Source organism: Physeter macrocephalus, chromosome 21, assembly GCF_002837175.3.
Source record: "Physeter macrocephalus isolate SW-GA chromosome 21, ASM283717v5, whole genome shotgun sequence".
NCBI lineage: Eukaryota > Metazoa > Chordata > Mammalia > Artiodactyla > Physeteridae > Physeter > Physeter macrocephalus.
In genome coordinates, this window is record NC_041234.1 from 6,049,090 (window position 1) to 6,070,842 (window position 21,753).

The following is a 21,753-nucleotide window of genomic DNA, read 5'->3' on the forward strand; positions in this document are numbered from 1 at the left end:
TAGGTGCGTGGGTTTGTCTCTGGGCTTTCTATCCTCTTCCATTGATCTATATTTCTGTTTTTGTGCCAGTACCATATTTTCTTGAATGACCTCCGTCTTAATGTTTTGTTGCTAGCTTGATGGAGAAGCTAAGAAAATTTTATTTCAGTGGTTGGCTTGGATTCTTCAGGTATCAGTTACTCCATGGGAAACTTGGGTAGGGTCAGAAGGGCAAACCATATTGCATGTGGTACAGAAACCAGAATCTGGAGGCTAGGTGTGGTTTGAGAAGGACATAGTAACACTCCTTCTCAAAGCAGACCTGTGTCCTTTGGAACCTCCTGGGGCCTAGAGCAATCCGGACTCCCAGGTGTCCAGGCTCCTCCTACTTCTCCATCAGCCTAACAGGCATCTTTGTTGAGCACTTTAGGCCCCTCTCAGCATCTTCGGTCTGATTGGAGTTAAAAGAGACACCTGACGGCTTCCCTGGTGGCGCAGTGGTTGAGAATCTGCCTGCCGATGCAGGGGACACGGATTCGAGCCCTGGTCTGGGAGGATCCCACATGCCGCGGAGCAACTGGGCCCGTGAGCCACAACTACTGAGCCTGCGCGTCTGGAGCCTGTGCTCCGCAACAAGAGAGGCCGCGACAGTGAGAGGCCCGTGCACCGCGATGAAGAGTGGCCCCCGCTCGCCACAGCTAGAGAAATCCCTGGCACAGGGCTTTCTTTCTTTCACACGAAGACCCAACACAGCCTAAATAAATAAATAAATAAATAAATTTTTTTTTTTTTTTTTTAAAAAGAGACACCTGACATTTTACCTGGTACACTTCCTCAAGGCTATTGCAGGAAGAAGCCAGTGCCTCTGGGAAGTGTGTTAACTTGTTTAGGTTTTGGGGTATTATTTGGTGCGCTGGAAGAGGGCCCTAAAAGATGATAAAAGAGTCTGAAGCAGTAATTCATTTTTGTTGGGGAGTGATTAGTTTTATTGAGCAGTTTCCTTTAGTTAGGGTTGTTCCTTAGTTTTGCAGAGTGTTCTCAGTTTAACCTTGCTCATTGGCTTGGGTCAGTATAGTGAGCCCATCTTTTATTGTTGGGAATATTGGGCAGGTTCCCTAGTCAGCTCTCCTGGTGAGAACATCAGGGTTAGACAGTCACAGTGAAGTATGAGTCATAGGTAGTTCTGTTTCTGTGGTTATGCTCAGTCCACTGCACCTCTCCCTAAAAAGTTAGGTTGGGACCTTACTGGAATTTTCTCTTGAGAAGGTACACTTGCTTTCTAGTTTGGTGATCCAGCTTGCAATTCTAACTCTCTCTTCATATTTACTCCCTTTCAGAAGCGATCGAAAAAGCAGATGCCAAGCCACTGTTACATATCCTGCGGCACTCACCTTTCCGCTGGCCTGTGCTCGAATCTAATATCGGTCCTGAAGGGGTTTGGTCAGAGAGAAAGTTCAGCCTTCTTCAGACACTTGCGACGTTTCGTGGCCAATACAGCAATTCTGTGTTCATTCGTTTGTATGTTTCCTCTGATGACAAGGTGTCCAACGAACACGTCTTGAAGGTATAGTGAGGGCTCCTTCATCATGCTTGTTTAGTCCAAGGTTAGCCTTTTTGGGTTGCCTTCTCAAGGAAAGAGACTCATACCACCTTAGTGAAATGATAAGGTTAAAAATTCTGTTAAACGTTAGGATCTAGACTCTTCCCTGCCCACCCCCCACCTCCTACCTCCCCACCCCCCCAGATTTGCAGAGCGTTTCAAGAAGCCGGTGAGTGAGTTTCAAGTGATCTGTGATCTGGCTCTCGAATGTCTACCCTGAGCATGTGTAGGGCCCCTTAATTCTGGTGGGGAGAGATGAGCAAAGTCTTTCTGAACTCTGCTCTTCCTCTCCCCTCATTCCCCTGACCAAGGAGTGAACATGTGCTACGGTTCATTGTTTTCCTTCACTAACATCTTGTGTGCATGCCTAAAATGTCACTGTCAAGTTGTCTTGAATCTCTTGTCCTTCCTTTCAGAAGATAAGGCAAAACTTGTTCTTAGTGCTTGGTTGCATTTTCTGTTGGGAGAGTAAACATCTCTTCCATAAAGGAATGGGCCATGAGGACATACCCTGAGGTGGAGTATTACATTGGTAAAATCAGGAGACTGTCAGAAAACTGCCAACAGTGGAAGATTCATCAATCATAGAACTTGGCAAGAATGCAAATAGCACTTTTCAAATTGTTTTGTCATTTTATTTATTTAGTTTTTGCTTCTGTGGTTACTTTAGTAATGAAAATTTTGTTGAACCGCTGATTTTTCCCCCCAGTTCTGTTCTTTTTTAAACCAGAAAATATTAATGATATATTGATATTTAAATCATAGAAATATAAAACCTTTAGAGTGTATTATCCTCTCCTGATATGTCAACTTTAAAAAATTTATACCGTGGAATTTATTTTTTGATTTATACCAAGGGGCTGGCAAATTTTTTTCTGTAAAGGACCAGATAGGAAATATTTTAGGCTGTGCGGGCCATATTATCTCTGTCTCAACTACTCAACTCTGCTGTTATACCTGGTAAAGCAGCTGTAGACAATATGTACATAAATGGGTGTGGCTGTATGGCGGGCTGGCCTGCAGGCTGTAGTTTGTCCCTCTCTAGTTTAGACAATGGCAGTCTCAATAAAAAAATCTTTAGTCACTGAAAGAATTCCCATCTCCTCAAGAGGAAATTCTTAGTTACAGAGACAGCTGTATTTCTGTGCTGGGTGATGGAACAACAACATGACACTGAGACATATGCTAATGCTCTCAGGATAAGACATGCTCTTCAATGCTCTACAATCATGGTGATGGTCCAGTTGACCTCTGTCCCATGTTGATAGATCACTCATTTAAAAAAAACAAACAGGGCTTCCCTGGTGGCGCAGTGGTTGGGGGTCCGCCTGCCGATGCAGGGGACACGGGTTCGTGCCCCGGTCCGGGAAGATCCCATGTGCCGCGGAGCGGCTGGGCCCGTGAGCCGTGGCCGCTGGGCCTGCGCATCCGGAGCCTGTGCTCCGTGGCGGGAGAGGCCGCAAGGGTGGGGGGCCCGCGTACCGCAAAACAAAACAAAACAAAACAAACAAACCAGGTTTTAAAACTCTCATTCTTAATTTCAGAACTATTATGGTATCCCTTCCAAACACCTTAAATGGTGTTTTGAAGTAAGTTGGAGACTGTCTTTCAAACTTAAGTTTATGTACTCCATTGCATGATAGATCTTGATTTCCACACAGGTTAAGTAATTGCAAATGGTAACCATTTCAGTTTTCACCAATTTCTGGATCTAGTATAAGAACTGAATTCATTTAAACATTTTATTATGGAAAATAATACAAATAAAAGTGAAAAGAATAGTACTACAAACTCCCCTGTACTCATCAACCCACCTTCAACAGCCAGCAACTTTTGGCTGTTCTTGTTTCATCTGATACACCTCCATTTGGAGAGGAGGCTGGAACATTGTGTAGCAAATCCAAGGTATAATATCATTGCACTGATAAATACATCAGTGTTTATCTAATGGAAAGGACTGTTACAACAACCAAAAAAGTAATTGTAATTCCATAGTTAACATCTAATACCTGGCGAATTTTCAGTTTTCCTGATTGTCTCAAACATGTCCTTTAAAAAAATTAAACAGTTGGTCTTTGATTCAGGTTCCGAGTAAGAATCACATGCGCATTTGGTTGACACATCTATTTTAATCTATAGCATTCTAGATTTAACTGATTTCAGGGTAACCTAATAGCTAATGAGAGAAAATTCTTGTTTATAGGAGAATCAGAGCTTTAAAAATGCAGGAGAAATAATAGAATTTAAAAGTTAGCATTTTTAAAAATCCCTAATGAATAAAAGAATTAAGGCAACTATCACCAATAGCTGCTAAAGCTATTAGATGAATGGTTGATGGAGAAATTCAGGATAGAGAGACCAGACTGACATCAAATGAACCCAGATATTAATGGTAGCATTGCTAAAAGTTGGAAAACCAGATTCTGTGTGCCTCCTGATACCATGCAGTGGGAAGCATATGCTATCACCAATGATGCCAAAAGAAGAGGAAAAAAAAATGAACTTGGATCTAATCAAGCCCGTAGTTGTAACACCAGCTTACAGGAAACACGGGGAATAGAGGATCACGGCAATCAATTTTTAACAGCTTGCCTTGCACACTTAATATTCAATTAAACTGATCCTAGAAACACTGAACTGTCAATAACAGAACACTTTCCAAATGTAAGGAGGCACTCATGTGCTTACTACCAGTCTCTTCTGCCAAGATGGCAGCTTCCTCCAAACTGATGTGTTTGAGCATGGCCTGGCGTTTGAGTGCCGTGTGCATTTGCTTTAGTTATGTCCCTGTTTGTACCATTTTATATGAGTGGATATTCACACACCTGAATTTACAAAATAGAGCTACAGTCTTTCTGATCATGACAGAGCTGCTAGAAGTTCAAGCGTGTGTCTAGATATTGGTAGGAAAAGCTTTCTTCTGAGATCTACATAAAACCCAGTGAACCTGATAACAAAAACTAGTGTATCTATGGCTGCCAATGTTGTAGAATTTGTGGGTGTTGCTTTTCTTAGAAATAGTTAAAACTATAAAAAATCTAACTGAATATTTGGAGCCCCTGAAGCACCTTTTAAGTTTTGTGGAACATAGTTTGAAAACCACTGCCATAGTGGAGAAGAGAGTATGCTTTGGTGTTAAAGAGGTTGAGGTTTGTGGTTTGGCTTTGTGACTTACTCACTGAATGTGTGTGCAGATTGTTTCACTTCTCCCAGTTTCATTGTCCCCATGTGGAATGAAGGGTGAATTAGAATTTACTTTTCACTGTTGCTATGAGATTTAAATAGGATGAATTTGGTGACAATTTACAGGATAGATGCTGGTACACAGTAGCACATGACAAAAGGTACCTTTCTCTTAAAGCATGACCAGGCAACTGGTCAGAACCATTTGGGGAATGTTTCTCTTCAATTTCTGTGCCAAACATGTGTCTCAGATCTCAAGTTCAGATGTGCGCGAAATAGCCATTTTCTTTAATCAGTCAGTCTCATCTCTGACTCTGAGCTCCCACCCCCACCTTTTAGTTGGAAACTGAACCAGTCTAGGCCCTTCCGCACTTCCCAGCTACTCCATTTCTCAGCCTTCTCCTAGGGTATTGGGAGACCCTCTGATCATCAGTCGTGTGTTTCTGAAAAGAAAGCTGCCATCGCAGCCCATGTAGCCACTTCAGGTGTTCCTGTCTGCTGTTGGGGCCCTGGGCCTCCCAACTCCCTCTCACATCCTGCCACTTCTCGGGCCACCTGCTCATGAGAAGCTTTGACTTCTTTGGCGGCTTAGAAGATCCTCTTTTTGCACTGGGAGAACTCTCTCTTACCCCCAACCTCTTCTCCCTCAATGTATTTAGACTTCCTTTTCCATCACATTCTATTTTCCTCGATGTTCTTGGGTTTTCTAATCCCACAAACCCATGGGGATAAGAACAGGGGCTCCTTTGGGGAGGCATAGCACTGTGAGCACACTGCCAGGCGAGCAGGTGGGGCCTTTGGGGGCCTTTCCAATGCACAGATGCGTTCCCATGCCAGGAAATGCAGTTTGGCAAGCAGGGCTTGCTCAAACCCACACGGTGGTCCTCTGTAAAGTTCCCCTGTGGCGAGATGGCACAGGATTTGCCACAGACTCAAATGGGAGAAAGGAAATACACAAACACAGGAAATGACAGATGAATGCCTCCCATCATATCTCACTACATGTGGTTGGGTTTATTTTGTGTAAGTAGATAGCAGAAATGAGGATTTAAAGGACAGTAAAAGACTTTTGAATATACGTGGTCTTGAAAGAGTGTTCGGAAGGCCAGGGTTGTCTCACTATGTGTTACCAGAACAGTGACTTGAAGTGATCATCACCCAGCGCCTGCATTTGTGTGACTCTTAGCCAAATCCGTAAGGATGATAAGGAGAGACTGTCTTGGAAATGAAGTTGTTTCTAACTTTTTTGTCCTTTTCCTGCATCATACTGTGTGAGATGTTTCTTTCTGTGTTACTGTTTTGTCTCCTAACCTGTGGTGTACTGCAGTCAGAGAAAAAATTCGTATTTCCGTTCAATGTATCAGAGTTCCTAAATATATATTATACTTTCTACTTGCAATATTAAGATCAGTTATAAATGCAAGGATTGAAAAACCTCAGATAACATAGTGTCCTAATATTGGCCTCTTGAGAAAGTCTTTTGCCTCAAGAGTGTATCTGGTTCTAATGAGATTTAGTTGACAGACCTTATTCAATCTGTTTGGTGTATTTAAGATGTTCCCTAGAAACTGTAGCAGTCTGAAGGTTTAAAACAGGTCCGGGAACTTCACTTGAATCATCTAAACTTTTACAATAAGTGGATTTAACTTCATTTCATCAGAGGGAAGCTTTGGCTTTCTTGATATTGTCTACACAGTTTCCTTTCCTTTGAGACTGAAGCTCAAAAAATTCTCCAAGTGGTCTAAATCTAATTGAAACCCAAGGCATCTTAATCATGATATTATGTTTCATGTTCCTGGCTTACTTAATTTTTGGAAGAAATGGTGGTATATTGGGAATTGGAATAGGATGAAGCCAGGCTGGCTTGTGATTTGGTTGTTTGGGGCCAATTAGCGAAGAAGATTGAACGCAATAATTTGAGGTTTTTAGCAATACACCCAGGCAAGATGGATGTTATGAAAACATCTTTTTCCCCCAATTTACTTAACTTTTTAAATGTGTGAATAAGATTTAAGGTAGAAGATCTGCAGTTGCATTCAGTTTTATTCAGTCTTTGGGCAGTTGCTGATACTCAAGAAAACAGAAAGAACAACCATAGATTTAGAGAAGGTTCTGGAACTTAAAAATTTTTTATTTAAAAATTTATATACAGTTAAATTCACTTGTTTTTAAATTCACTTTTTGTGAAGCACAAGTCTGTAAGTTTTTACAAATGCATGGAGTCACGTAATCACCACCATAAGAAAGAGAATAGTCCCATCACTCCCTCAAAATTTACCTCGTGTTGCCCCTTTGTAGTCATCCACTCTCCCCATCCCCAAACCCTGTTCTCCATCCCTACAGTTTTGCCTCTTTTGGAATGTGATTAAAATTTGCCCATGCTGTTGCATGTATCAGTAGTTCATTCCTTTTTATGAGTGAGTAGTAGTCCATTGTGTATCACAGTTTATCCATTTGCCAGTTGAAGAACATTTGGGTTGTTTCTAGTTTGGGGCAATAATGAATAAAGTTACATGGAGGTTTTTGCATGAGCATAAGTTTCATTTATCTTGGGTAAATAGTTAGGAAGTGAGATTGCTGGGTCACATGTAGGTTTATGTTCAATTTTACAAGAAACCGTCAAACCAATTTCCAAAGTGGCTCTGTCATGTTGCAGTCCCAACAACAGTGTGTGAATGATCTAGTTTTTCTACATCCTCACCAGCACTTGGCATTATAAGTTTTTTGGTTTTGTTTTTTTTTTGCCATCCTAGTACATGTATAGTGGTGTTCCATTGTGGGTTTCGTTTACATTTTGCTAATGACAAGTGATGTTCAGCGTCTTTTCATGAATTTAATTTCCCGTTTGAATATTTTTTTGGTGAAGTGTTTGTTCAGATCTTTTGTCCAGTTTTAAATTGGGTTGTTTGTTTTCTTATTGAGTTGTGAGGACTCTTTATATATGCTAGATACAAGTCCTTTGTCATATATGTGATTTTCAAATTTTTTCTCCCTGTCTGTAACTTGTCTTTTTCATTCACTTAACAATGACTTTCACAGAGCAAAAATATTTAATGATGATGAAGTCCAATTTATTTTTTCTTTTATGGATCTGATTTTGCTGTCTAAGAACTCTTTGTCTAACCCCAGATCAAAGATTTTCCCCTGTGTTTTCTCCTAGAAGTTTTATGGTGTTAGGTTTTACATGTAGGTCTATGATCCATTTGGAATTAATTTTTGTACAAGTTGTGAGGTGTGGGTTGAGATTCATTTTTTTTTTTTTGGCAGATGGATGTCTGATTGTTGTAGCTCATTTTCTGAAACGACTGTATTCTTCCCTTTGATCGCCTCTAAGGTGCTGAAAGTTATTTTTTTAATTTTTAAAAATATTTATTTTCTTTAATTTTTTGGTTGCATCAGGTCTTAGTTGAGGCATGCAGGATATTCGTTGAAGCATGCGGGATCTTTTGTTGTGGTGAGGGATTCTCTTGTTGTGGCATGTGGGTTTTCTCTCTCTAGTTATGGCGCTCAGGCTCCAGGGCACTTGGGCTCTGTAGTTTGCAGCACGCGGTCTCTCTCGTTGAGGCGTGCGAGCTCAGTAGTTGTGGCGCATAGGCTTAGTTGCCGCGCAGCGTGTGGGATCTTAGTCCCCTGACCAGGGATCGAACCCACGTCCCCTGCATTGGAAGGCGAATTCTTTACCACTGGACCACCAGCAAAGTCCCAGTGCTGAAAGTTTTAATTCAAGAAATTAGGCTATACTTTTCTATAATAATAATTCTAGATATTTAGTTGTCTGATGATTGTTTGTATTTTTATCACCTATCTTAAACTTTCCAGAGAGGGTTCTAAAGTTTGCAGAGTTTTCTCAAAACAAAATTATTATTGATTCCTTTCCCCCCCAAAATGGTGCAATACAGTATTTTAGGGAGAGGGAGGTGGACAGTCTGGTTAATCAGCTTGATGTGGATTGGCATTTTGCAAAATACTGCAGTGAGAAGAATAGTGGATCTGGTGATGGAAGACAATTTTTCTCCTCTGAGCTCTGCCCAACTGTGTTACCTTGGGCAGAAGTCACATGACTTCTTTGGATTTCATTTCTCCGCCCACCAAATAAGGGGGAAAATCAGATAATCTCTAAGACCTATTCCAACTCAAATATTATAGCTTTGATGCTCTTCAGTATTGTTAGAAACTCAAAAGGGTTAGAAACCATGAATCAGGGGAGGAGGGGCAGGTCTCTGATACTTTATAACGGTCATTGCTGAAGTGCCTACTTGCATGTAGCTCTGATTGCATTGAATTGTTTTTGTAATGGTAACACATGCTCTAAATATGGCTGGTATGCAGATCTCATGACTCGTTAATAACATGGTACCTAAGAATTTACAGTGCAAGCAAATGCTTTGTTTTTTGTTTCAACAGCTGGACCAAGCAGCGCTCTCCCTAGCTGTGAGGGAAGACTACCTTGATAATAGCACAGAAGCCAAGTCTGTAAGTTTTACTCATTCAACTCTGTACCTTGTCAGGCATTGTTGGGTTCATGAATTGTTCTCAAATTCCCAACTCTTTACTGGAATTGAGCAGTGTGGGTGTTTGATGACCATATTCCCAATGTAGGAAGCAACGGGCTTTCATTTCGGCAGATAAATGACACTCCCTGTTTTCTGGAAGTCTGAAAATGAAGGCTGTATGAGTCTGTGCGCTCAGCGCCCTCATGATCAAGCTGGGAAGACAGCACACACGCAAACTGAGTAACCAAAGAATGAGCATGCAGCCGTTCCTCAGAAGTGCAGAGAGCTCACAGTATATTGCAGAAGCATGGGCGTGGACACCCGGTCGACCAGTGGTTCCCAAATTGAACTGCTTAAGAATCACCTGGGAAGCTTCTTTTAAATGTCGATTCTTGGGCCTCAGCATTGGAAAGTGGGATTTAGTAGACTTGAAGTGAGGCCCAGGAATCTTTTTTTAACTGGTGCCACAGGTTAATTTAAGGTTAACGAGAACCAGACGGGATCAATCTGGTCAGACTTCTTGGGTTGGCTTGGAAACCTAGTAGTTTTCCTGGAGGTTGGATTAGAGCTGGTTCATTCCTAACACTTTCAATTCATTTTGGAACCTCTGTTGAACTTCCAAAGGAGCCTCAGACCCAGGGGAACCTTGACCAGGGAGTGCTCAGGTTTCTGGCCTAGCCTGAGAATGCAGGAACTTCGACAGGGAAGTGCAGGCTCACAGTGGAAGTCCCTGCTCCTTTGCTGATAGGAAAGCCTATATCTAGAAGGTTCTGGAGGGCAGGAAGCTAGCCAAGATCCTAGGCAACTTTCTGGCTGAGGACATTCATGGAAGAAGGTTGGCGAGTTTTCCTTCTTGAAAGTGGACAGATTGAACTTTTGCCAATCTGGGGCACCCCTGTTTCTGCTGGGGTCACCACCCTACAAGCAGCCGTGCTTGAAATCTTGTCCCTGTCCTGTAACCAATCAGTCCTGTAGACTCTGCCTTCAAAGTATCTCTTCCACCTAGCCCCTCCTTTCCGTCCTGTCCCCCCACCTAGCCCCTCCTTTCCGTCCTGTCCGCCCACCTAGCCCTACTTTCCGTCCTGTCCGCCCACCTGGCCCCTCCTTTCCGTCCTGTCCGCCCACCTGGCCCCTCCTTTCCGTCCTGTCCGCCCACCTGGCCCCTCCTTTCCGTCCTGTCCGCCCACCTGGCCCCTCCTTTCCGTCCTGTCCGCCCACCTGGTCCCTCCTATCCATCCTGTCCGCCCACCTGGCCCCTCCTTTCCTTCCTGTCCGCCCACCTGGCCCCTCCTTTCCGTCCTGTCCGCCCACCTAGCCCTACTTTCCGTCCTGTCCGCCCACCTGGCCCCTCCTTTCCGTCCTGTCCGCCCACCTGGACCCTCCTATCCGTCCTGTCCGCCCACCTAGCCCCTCCTTTCCGTCCTGTCCGCCCACCTGGCCCCTCCTTTCCGTCCTGTCCGCTCACCTGGCCCCTTCTTTCCGTCCTGTCCGCCCACCTGGCCCCTCCTTTCTGTCCTGTCCGCCCACCTAGTCCCTCCTTTCCGTCCTGTCCGCCCCAGGGCAGATCCCTGTTAAGTCTCCTTGTAGCTGTTCACTCCTCTCCTCTTTCCATTGCCTCCTTAGCGCCACCACTTGACAAGGTCTGTTCTCAAAGTGCAGCTCCCACAGTGCTTTTGCTCACAAGCGAGACTAAATTCCGTAGAGGGAGGGAGTTCAAGGCCCCTTCATGACCTGGTCCCAAACCACCTTTGCTGTCTCAGCTATTTTTATTTTTCCCACAACAAAGCAGCTTGCACACCTCACAGGAGGACTCCTCACCGCTTCTGAACCAGTCTCCTTTAACTGCTATGTCCCCGGTTTCTTGAAGCTGGAATTTTCCAGTTCTTGGCGTTTCTAAGCGCTTAGCAGCTTTATGAAGGACCTCATTTTGGTCTTGCTAGTGTTACAGTTAGTAATGACGTGTTTATCTCCCTCACAGGGTCACACTGAGAACCAGACTCAAGTATTGTTTAATTTTTCGTCTGTACCTCCCATGTGCACAGAAAGCCTAGCAAGACATCGTGCATATGTATTGATTGAATAAATATTTTTGGAATTGAACTGGGAATTGCAAAACATTTCTAACTAAGACTATTTGTGAAGCTTGCTTACTGATTCAACAAATAATTATTAAGGGCCTGCTGTATGCCAAGCACCATGCAGGTCTCGAGGTCATAAACATCATAAGAATAGCTATGCAAAATCAAGGTTACATTAGGAAATCTTATTCCCATAGCATAACTATGAAACAGTTTAATATCCGGTGTATTGAGTTCTCACAAATATATCTGAAAGGAGAGGTGACCCCCAACAAGATTCCTTAGTTCCCACAAAGTAAGGTCCCCCTCTCCAATAGTATGTGAATAGCCTGAAAATGGGTTTATGAACATGCAGGAAGGAAATTCTATATTTGCTAGGTTTCTGTTTATCATTCTTCTCTTCTTTCCTTTTTTTCCCTGAGCTAGTGAGGAGAACTCTGTAAAAACCATACAAAACTGAAAAGACATAGGGCTTCGATCACTGGTCTTTTGTTTTTAGTGTGGAGGTGGGCAAATTGAGCTGGAAGAGGATAAATCACAGTTCCCATTAGTCTTCATGGATCATGCCTCCTGCTTTTAGTGACAGTTCTTTCCCATTATTTTATTAAAGTGTCACTTGCCTGGAAAGAGGAGTCTGACCTTTAACTTTCTATTCTGGTCTGATTTGTAGATGTTTCATGTATTCATAATATCGCTAGTTGCCAGCAAACTAATTCTCTTGATCTTTGGCGGCCAGACGTTTCTGTCTCTCATGGAAACAGTACCCAAGTAGCCGTCATTCTTCTTTGTCCCAAGGTGGTAGGTGGGTGGTTGGTATTGCATGATGCCTGTACCATACTTCGAGTACAGAGTGAAAATGAAGGGCATTTATTTCTGCTTGCTGTTTCTGCTCTTCCGTGCCCCTGAAACATACTTCCTAATAGGCTGATGTCATGGTCACTTGCTTCTTTATCTCTTACAGTATCGGGACGCCCTTTACAAGTTCATGGTGGATACTGCCGTGCTTTTGGGAGCTAATAGCTCCCGAGCAGAGCATGACATGAAGTCGGTGCTTAGGTTGGAAATTAAGATAGCTGAGGTAAATCTTAATCTAAAATCTGTTTTTTTTCTTCTCTTTATTTTAAAGGCAATATATCTTGAATGAAAATATATATAAAAAAATCATTCTGTGGCATTGTTCTTTGGGTTCAAGGTAGAACTTATAGCATCCCCCTCTGGGAAGTAACAGGGAGAAAAACCATGAGAAAGAAGAGCTCTTCATTCCTTCTGCGTCTCTGCTTGAAGCCCACTCAGTGTCCACATGCTGCTCAGCTGTGGCCAAAGCATAGCAGCAGGGAGAGACTCTATGTTTTCCTAGAGGAACTCCTGTTTGGCCTCAACTGAAGAATATATATTGATAAATCGTTATTGATTTGGCTTGAGTGGAAGGTTATTTTTAGTCTAGTCTACTCTTTACACCATTCCTACTCAGAAGTCAGTCTGATCTAAGGTAGGGGCTTTGGGAAGTCTATCCACCCATACTGGACACATAATTTGATGTAGAAAGTGTATAGGGCAGGCTGGTAAGCATTTATTAGCTTCCTTTCTAGTGCTACTTTGTACCTACCCCTGGTTTTCATTCTTTTCTTACCCCACTCTAATGAATGTCATTGTGTCATATGTTGTGTTCTGTGTAAGTCACCTTTTAAATTTTTTCAGGCTCATGGCGGAGGCAAAAAGATATAAGAACAAACTTGAGGGAGAGTAATCAGAAATCCTAAATGGTTAGCTTTGTTCAAAGAATAACTTTTCTAGAAGAACAAAGAATAAAATCTCTATACATTCCCAGGACTGGAGGGAACAAATATGGTGAAATTTGCTTGTGGAGATACACATTGTAGTGAAAAAAGTGATACTTTTGTTAAGAAGTGGTTGCATATAGGTTGGTAGTCTTCTATAACAGAAGTTGGTAGAAATCCTGAAGTGCGTGGGAGTCCAAGTGTTGCTTGGTTTTGTGTTTGGCGAGGTGCGGTGGGGTGTTGAAGTGAGGAGTAGGCTGATAGGGTCAGGAGGAGTTGGCCTCTTGGCTGCTCTGGTGTACATGTGTGTCTTTCTGTAGACCCTTAGTTGCAGAGCAAAAAGTTCATCCCTGCATGTCACCTTTGAAGACTGCAAAGACTGCTGCAGATGTTCTGGAGTCAAAGACTGTGCCTCTAAACCAGTCTAGAGGCCATCTGGATTCCATTCCCAGGCAAATAGGAGACCCAGCAATCTAATTTGGACCGAAGCTCTGATACAGGGGGAAAGGCCTTGCCTTGAGCCAGGGATCTGGACCAAAAAGGGAACTAAAAACAGCTGGGCTGAGGCAAGACTGGGAATTATCAAGAGGTTAAATGAAGTGACAAATCCATGGGGTGGGGGAGTAGCTGGCAGAGAGCTGAAAACAGCTCTGAGGTCAAAGGGCTCCAGCCTGGGCCTGCAAAGCTGAGTAGAGGGACGAGGAGTGTGAACATTCTCTGAGGCAATGATTTATTAATAAATAGAGCCAGGAGACTGCTTGTGAGTTATAGGAAGTCTCTCCTGTGGAGGGTGAAGAGGGAGAAGCTGAGGACACCGAAGCATTTAGAAAAGAGGGGGTAGATGTCTGCCACTCAGCCTTCTGTGATTTTGTCTTGACAAATCCATGGTGTGTGGGTTTTTGGCCAGCCGGTAATGCTTATATGTGTCTCTTACATCCCAGGTCACTAGGGACCTTCAGAATTAGTGGGGCACATCATCCTAGGGAAACTTCTGAAGCTAGGGAGACAGGACAATGTAGTCAAGCGCCCCCCCCCCCAAAGTTCTTGTAAACACAGCCATGGAAGTGTGCATTCAGCCATTCCCAGCTAGGGATGTGTGCATGAGGGGAGGTCTTGTTGATGGCCTGGCCCTTGGGATTAGAGCCAAGTGGAGTTTTTTTTGCTCTTTGTTCTTTTAAAATTTATTTATTTATTTATTTTTGGCTGCGTTGGGTCTTTGTTGCTGCATGCGGACTTTCTCTAGTTGCGGCGAGCGGGGGCTACTCTTTGTTGTGGTGCGCGGGCTTCTCGTTGTGGTGGCTTCTCTCATTGCAGAGCACGGGCTCTAGGCATGCTGGCTTCAGTGGTTGTGGCTCGCGGGCTCAGTAGTTGTGGCTTGCAGGCTCAGTAGTTGTGGCGCACGGGCTTAGTTACTCCGTGGCATGTGGGATCTTCCCGGACCAGGGCTCGAACCTGTGTCCCCTGCATTGGCATTCTTAACCACTGCACCACCGGGGAAGCTCCCAAGTGGAGTTTAATTGGAAAGACTTGAAAAAGAAAACGAATCATAGGCAAAGTGTCGAATTACGGTTCAAACCATGAGGGTGGTGTTGATGGGTAGGGGTGCAAGGGTAGGAGAGTCCTGTGTGAGTTGGAAGGTGGCAAGTTTAATGCAAGGGAATCAGATGATGGACGGTCTTAAGGCAAGATCATTATGCGCTCAGGGGCATGGGGGGCTACTGCCTGTCCACGGAAGTGATTAAGATGGCCCTTGAGGAAGATGATTGTTGTTGCTGTTCTCAGACTAAACATGGCAGAGGCTAGAAGCTTAGATTTGGTGTTGGCAAAATGGCCAAGAGCATAAGTATTGGGAATGGAGGAGTGTGAAGAGTCAGGGCTATAGATGCAGACTTGGCAATATGTCTGGGTGGTAACTGAACCCATACCCCTAGCACTGGGGCCAGGGGAATCTCAAGGCCAGAGAAGCTAGAGGGAAGACAGGAAGTGAGGGAATGAGCTGTTGACAGAATGGTCACAGGTGGCAGTGGTGTCCAGACAGTCGAGTGCTCTTCAGTGAGAATGTTCCCCTAGGGATGAAGGGGTGGTCTGTAGTCCATGAACTATGGAGGTCATTACCTGGACACCACAGGTGAAGGTGCGATGTTTGTCTCAATTGCTCAGCCTTAGTTTGGCTGTCAAGCCCGAGCCAGTAACAGATTTTGTCCATCTGCATTATAGGGATGGGAGGGATTCGAGTAGTTATTTTTGTACCGAGGACAGTGTTTCACACTGAGCAGGACAGCAAAGTTTCTTTTTATTTTCTTAATCTTTCCTGAAGCGATATCTCTTTTCCCTCTCTCCCAGGTTCGGCACCACACCAAAATCTTGAAAAAGTTTATGCTACTATGCAGATGTTTTGGCATATGTAGAAAGTAGTCATGCAGTAAGAAATGGTTCATTTGAAAAAAATAACCAAAGTCTCTTTCCAACAGATAATGATTCCACATGAAAACCGAACCAGTGAGGCCATGTACAACAAAATGAACATTTCCCAACTGAGTGCTATGATTCCCCAGGTTGGTGGAAACGATCCAGGAAATTGTATCTTAACTGGTCATTTGACAAGCGATTCTGTTTCACCTGTGTGTAAAATTTTGCCTCGTAAAACCTACCATTGGTCTTCTTGCTCATCATCGTCTTTGTCAGTCATCACATAAACTATCCCTTGTCTGTGCATCAGGATGCTTTCTGCTATAGGGAATAGAAAACTTTTCCAAGAGTGGCTTAAAAACTTCAAGCCCGTTTTCTTACATGACAGAAGTCTAGACGTAGGTGGCTGTTGGTGTCGGTTTAGCTGTTGCACAACGTTGTCAAAGATCCAAGTTCTTTCTTTCTGCTCCAGTCTTCTTAGTGTGTTGGCTTTTTGACTTCATGTTTGATGACTCAAGGTTGTAAGATGGCTGCCACAGCTGCATATGTCACATCTGCCATCAGGGCAGGAAGAAGGCGGAAGCACCAGTATGGGCCATGTGTAACTCTTCTACCAGGAAAAACCAAAGCCTTTCAAGGTGTCTTCCCTTTATTTCTTATCAAGTAGGATTGGGGCACATGGCCATTCCTACCTACAGGCTAGGCTGGGCAAGTGAGTGACTGTATTTCCTTTTCAATAGTGGAGGCAGGCAAGGGAGGAAAAGAAGGGAAAAAGACTGGGGATGACTTTTGGGGTAGCCAGGTGAGAACGCCAAGATAGTGATGCTGTGAAGAGGGGACACATGTTACTTTTTGTTGCTGCTTGTTTCCCTCTGTGTAAGAAAGGCTATGCCAGAGGGAAGAGCAGAAATGGAATGGGGCATCTCTGTCTGTGTGGACAGGAGAGTGAATGAGTAGGGAGTGGGGGAGAGTGCAGGGAGAAGGGAGGTGAGGGCTAGCGCAGGAGGGAGGGAGAGTGCGAGAAGGAAGGAGGAAGAGCTCAGGAGAGAAGGGAGAGGAAGGAAGAGAGGGAGGGGGAGAGTGGAGGAGGCAGGGAGAGTGCTGGAGAGGCCAGGGGAGCGAGTGTGCGCGTTACCGGGGGTGTGTGTGCGCGCATGTGTGGTGCCTACGCAGACGGTACAGAGCACACATTCCATTTACGATTCAGGCAGTAGGTCTGGTGTGGGTGGCAGTGATCAGGAATTTATTTTCTAGATTGGAGCAGTTGAATGTTTACTTGTTTGGTCTGAAGTCCCAAGCAATGGATTACATTCAACTGACTCTATTTGCCTTTCTCCTTGATTGTTGCCGCCCAGAGGTTCTCTCACTGTTTTTTTTTCTCTCTCTCCTCAGTTTGACTGGCTGGGCTTCATCAAGAAGGTCATCGATGTCAGACTCTACCCCGAACTGAAAGACATCGGCCCCTCAGAGAATGTGGTGGTCCGTGTCCCTCAGTACTTTAAGGATTTGTTTAGGATATTAGGCTCTGAGAGGAAGAAGTAAGAGCTTTCTTGTGCATTTTACTGTGACTTTTATTTTTCCTTTTAAATTGTAAGGTCTTCCCTCTCATGTCCTTTGAAAACTGTTTTTAAAGAAAGTTACATCAAAAGAGTCTTAGGGAAAGTCGTGGTGCCCTTTGTGACAAATGGGCCGAAACCATCATCTGGTGTAATTTATTTGCTATGATGACAACAAATACGCAGTGTTTTTGCCCCTTGTTTCTGGTCTTTCTTCATATTTTCTCTCTGAAAGCCTAAATTGTTTATTAGTTTGGGGAACTAGTCATATAATGATGTTATTTTCTGAGCTTTCTATATGAACATCTTTGTTTTTCCCCAGTTCATTCTTGGTCTTTTGCTGTTTTTTTCTGGTTTCTTTTAAGCCAGTAAGTCACTTTGTGGCAATAAACCAAAGTACCAGTATTGAAAAGACATAAGATCACTCTGAGAACTGTAGAAAAATTGGACTGATGAAACACCTTCAGGAACTGTCAGGTTTTTCTTAAAGAATGTTTTAGAATTTGTTGCTTTGTTCCTTTAGCACTACAAAACAAGGAATGCTAAAAATGTCCAGGAAAGAGAATTTTTTAAATTGAAGTATAGTTGATTTACAATGTTGTGTTCATTACTGCTGTGCAGCAAATTGGTTCAGTTATACATATATATATACATTCTTTTTTTAATATTCTTTCCCATTATGGTTTATCACAGGATACCGAATATAGTTCTCTGTGCTGTACGGTAGGCCCTTGTTGTTTATGCGTTCCATATATAAAAGCTCACATCTGCTGACCCCAACCTCCCCCTCCAGCCCTCCCCCAACCTCCTCCTCCTTGGCAACCACCAGTCTGTTCTCTATGTCCATGAGTCTGTTTCATAGATGGGTTCACTTGTGTCATATTTTAGATCAGGAAAGAGAATTTTACATCCTCATGAAGCCATTCACATTTGACTACAGAAAATGAAGCACAGGAAGGTCAAATAGTTCACAAAGACAGCTAAATAGGCTAATTGCCAGGCCATGATTAAAAATCATACTTTCTTATTTGGACTTAGACAAGGCTATGTTACCTGGAGTTGTGTTGGAAAAAAGGCACCTGCAGAAGTCCTAGGAATAAAATTTAGCATCCATCCCCACCTACAAAAACACTTAGACACTTTTGAAGAGCTGTTCATTTTAAGATGCTGTTTTCTTATGATAAAAACAATATGTGTTCATTGAAGAAGGCATACAAAAAAGTAAACATGCAGAAAAGGGAGAGTAGAAATAATAAATTCACTTCAGATTCTTTGTGAGGTAGAGCCTTGCTATTCCAAGTGTGGTCTGTGGACCAGTAATGCCAGCAGCATCACCTTGGGCCCTTGGTAAAAATACAGATTCCAAGGGCCCTTCTTTTTAGAGCCTGATGCAGTAGATCTGGGGTGAGGCCCAGAAGTCTGTATTTTAACAAGCACCCCAGGAATCTTATGATTAGTTTTTTGGGAGACTCACTGCTTTAGAAAACTTTTTCATATGTACTTCCTAGCTCTGTAATACTGTAAAATATGACCCAAATGATTTTGTACTCCTATGCCATTGAGGTACTCAGCACATTTTAAATGGTGGTGGTAATTTCTGTTGAAAGATGGAGTTTGCCATGCAGTATATGCATCCTTCAGCACCTAGTGAGTTGGTTTCTTCTAGTGTCTCTGTTATCTTCAGTTGTAAATTAGTAGGTACTTTTGGAAATTGAATTAATTTTATTTCCACAAAAGCATAATTTACAACCAGGGGATACATTGGGCCTTGGTTTACTGTATTAGATAATCTCTTTGGTGGTGATTACACTTTAGAATTGCAGGACCTGTCATGACAAAGGGACCAAGAAAGACCATGATTGGAGGAAGACTTTAATCTGGTTCTTGACAAAATGATAACTTAGACAGATGTAAACACAGTGAACTATAGTGTAAGAAAATATAGATAGAAAAATTAACTGCAGACATTATGTACATAACATAAATGACCTGCAGATATTATGAAGCTTCAGTTTTAAATAAAGACAAAAACCAAATCTCTGTCACATAGTTTACTCTTCAGCAACCAATTCCTCAAAAACAACTTGTATTCTGTGTATGATTGTGAGATTTCAAAACACTATATGCTTCTGGAGAATTTTGATAGCACTTCATTTGCATGGCACGGTAAGGTTTTTAGACTGCTAATCATCTTTGATCCTCACTTGTGTTGTGGCACAAGAGTGGTCAAGGAAACGTGCCCTTGGGTTCCCTAGTTACTGTATTAGTCAGGACATACCAATCACTGTAATAAGCACCTCTAAACTCTTATTGGCTTGTACACTGAAAATTGTACTCTGTGCTCCTGGAATGTCCAACATGGGTGTCCCTGTAAGGCAGCTTTCCTCCAAGTAGGGATTTGGGAACCCAGGCTCCTTACATCTTGTGGTTCTGCCTTCCTCTGGCTTTTTGGAATCCTCTCCATTCAGCCAGTGGGTGGGGAAAGAGGGAGAGTGGAGGATTGCACAGGAGGTTTTGTGGGAAGGCCTAGAAGTTGAATGTGTCACTTCAACCCATATTCCATTGACCAGAACTCAGCCACATGACCCATTTAACTGCAAGAGAAGCTGGGAAATATAGTCTAGCTTCGTGCCCAGGAGCAAAATATCAAAGAACTTATCTAATTTTCTGGTTTGCTCCTCTCCCTCACCTCCACGACTCAGTGAGCATCTGATGGTGGGCAGTCCTGTCATTGCTTTTGTAACTCCAAGGCCTAGCATGGTACTTCTCACATAGAAGATACTTCCTAAAAATTTCTAAAAGTTAACCAGATGGCCCAATGCCCACTGTGCAGGAGGTGACATAGGAGCAGAACCCCAAAGGATAAGGAGGAATTTTCCAGGTAGGGAAGAGTGGAAAAGGGGGATGTTGAGCATGTCGGGTGATGGGACTAGCATTAACTCGGATGTTGCCTTCGAGGCAACGGTTTCCGGACTTCCCTGGCGGTCCAGTGGTTAAAACTCCGCACGTCCACCGCAGCGGGCATGGGTTCGATCCCTGGTCGGGGAGCTAAGATCCCACGTGCTGTGCAGTGCATCCAAAAAAAGGAAAAAAAAAAAAAAAAAAAAAAGAGGCAACAGTTTCTGATTCAGTAGCTCTTGGGGGAGGCCCAGGAGTTTTCTAACAAGTTCTCAGATGATGGTGAAGCTGCATACCTCTGGGCCGCCTCTAGGGTTTAGGAAGGTCTCTTCGGCTTTGAGAACCTCCGAGAGGTACCTGTTTGGCTTACCTCAGGTGGTTTGACTCAGAGCAGCAAATGCAAGCTGTGGAATCTGAAGACCCAAATGTTAGTCCTGGAATTGACCCATACTTAGAAGTCCTTTGACCTCTGACCTTTGTTTTATTTATCTGAAAATTGGAATAATAATAATAACCACCCGATAGCATCGTCATGAGGATCAGAAAAGGTCTTTATGATCTCTTAAATGCAATACAAATGTAAGCTGTCACTAATTGAAAACTAGGGGCAGGAAAATCTTCTTAAAAAAAAATCTTCCTACTCAGAGGCTTTGGGAAATGATTTCATGCTGCTCTCTTAGTGGGGGATTCTCTCCTGAGATGCTTTGCTTTCCTCTACTTTATTTATTGCCATTTGGGGAAATTACCATACTGCTAAAAATGCTTTTTGAAAAAAAAGATATTATGTGTTATTTTTCAAGGACTGTTGCCGAGTCTTACTTTTGTTTTGTTTTTTGATGCATCTGAGCATTACGTGGCAGTAATTCAGTCATTACGGTCAGGTCTGTTCCTGGAGTGGTAATGTTAGCGCTCCAAAGCTGTGCTCCCCAGCATTGCCAGTGTATTTATAGCACGCTGGAGCAGCTCATCAGCGCCCTTGCCTCACTGCGGGAGCTTCCCCAATTCCGTCTTCTAGCTCTCAGAGGTCTTTGTGTGCTATCGTCTCAGTCATGCCTTGCCTATGAAGGCCTCACACACTGTTCTTTCTTCATACCCACAGATTTCTGTGAAGTGTGGTTGTCGGAGTGTTTTGGGGTCTCTGTGACTGGCCAGGAAATCTTTGTGGAACTAGAGGTGTTAATCCCTCACTGTGTGGCATGGGGAAAAGCACAGAGGCTTTAAGAGTCAGACTTGGTCTGCTCTAGCCTCCACTGCTTATTACACCTGTTCTCCAACTTGGTTGCACATTGGACTTAGCTGAGGGGGATTTAAAAACAATATTTATCTTGGGTCTCACCCTAGAGACACTGATTTAATTGGTGTGGCGTGGCCTGGGCATCTGGACTTTTAAAACTCCCCAGGTGATTCTACTAAGTTGGAGACCGACTGATTATGGGATCACGAGGCCTTACTTAATGGTTCTAGGCGTCAAGTTTCCTTTTATGGAAAATGCGTACAATAACATCTCTCCTATAGCAATGCTCTGGGAGTTATAGATAATATGTGATGCCTTAAGCGGTGTGATTTTAAGGGAGCAGGAAACGCCGAAAAATCTAAAACCCCAACATACTTGCATCATGCTGCCTCTTTTACCGCCAGCATCAGGCCACATCCTAACAACTTCGCCAATTGATCTGGCTCATCACAGACCCCTTGAGGGAATAGCTTTTGAATTCACGTAAGCATATCTGCTGGCCATGGACCTCCTTTGAATCTCTACCTATGGAGTCAGCACAGCTC

At 43.4% G+C, this 21,753-nt stretch overlaps 1 protein-coding gene across 1 annotated transcript in view; it reads left to right on the plus strand.

The window, feature by feature from the left end:
• PHEX (phosphate regulating endopeptidase X-linked) overlaps positions 1-21,753 on the plus strand; it is a 195,435-nt gene that overhangs the window by 41,778 nt on the left and 131,904 nt on the right. The window contains exons 5-9 of the mRNA XM_007126588.1: positions 1,317-1,543; positions 9,167-9,235; positions 12,295-12,411; positions 15,583-15,666; positions 16,913-17,058. Of these exons, the coding sequence (XP_007126650.1) occupies positions 1,317-1,543; positions 9,167-9,235; positions 12,295-12,411; positions 15,583-15,666; positions 16,913-17,058 (643 nt within the window). The remainder of the gene's footprint in view (positions 1-1,316; positions 1,544-9,166; positions 9,236-12,294; positions 12,412-15,582; positions 15,667-16,912; positions 17,059-21,753) is intronic.